Source organism: Eimeria mitis, genomic scaffold (assembly GCF_000499745.2).
Source record: "Eimeria mitis Houghton genomic scaffold, Emh_scaff2138, whole genome shotgun sequence".
In the NCBI taxonomy this organism is placed as follows: Eukaryota; Apicomplexa; class Conoidasida; order Eucoccidiorida; family Eimeriidae; genus Eimeria; species Eimeria mitis.
The window spans coordinates 4,180-4,419 of record NW_013570461.1 but is presented as its reverse complement, the minus strand read 5'-3'; the positions used below and the strand labels follow the sequence as shown (position 1 = coordinate 4,419).

Below are 240 nucleotides of genomic sequence, written 5' to 3'. Positions count from 1 at the left end.
ATATAGAGACAGAACTAGAACTGGGTACTTCTGCTGCTGCTGCTTATCGTTTCGGGCTGTTTGCTGCTGCCTACGTGCAGCAGGAGACAGTGCAGCTGCAGCTGTGGGGCGCAGCAGATGCTGTTGTCTCCTCTCCCTTCGGTCTCCTCTCTGTTTATAATATACCTATACATAACCAGTTTCTTTTGGGGGGCCTCGGGGGCCTCTCCACTGTCTCCTTTGAGGCCTTCACTATACTAG

The 240-nt window shown here is 52.1% G+C and overlaps 1 protein-coding gene across 1 annotated transcript in view; it reads left to right on the top strand.

The window, feature by feature from the left end:
• EMH_0049190 (uncharacterized protein) overlaps positions 1-240 on the top strand; it is a gene marked incomplete at both ends in the record, with an annotated part of 6,882 nt that overhangs the window by 2,756 nt on the left and 3,886 nt on the right. Inside the window, one exon of the mRNA XM_013496492.1 lies at positions 81-240. Within this exon, the coding sequence (XP_013351946.1) occupies positions 81-240 (160 nt within the window). The remainder of the gene's footprint in view (positions 1-80) is intronic.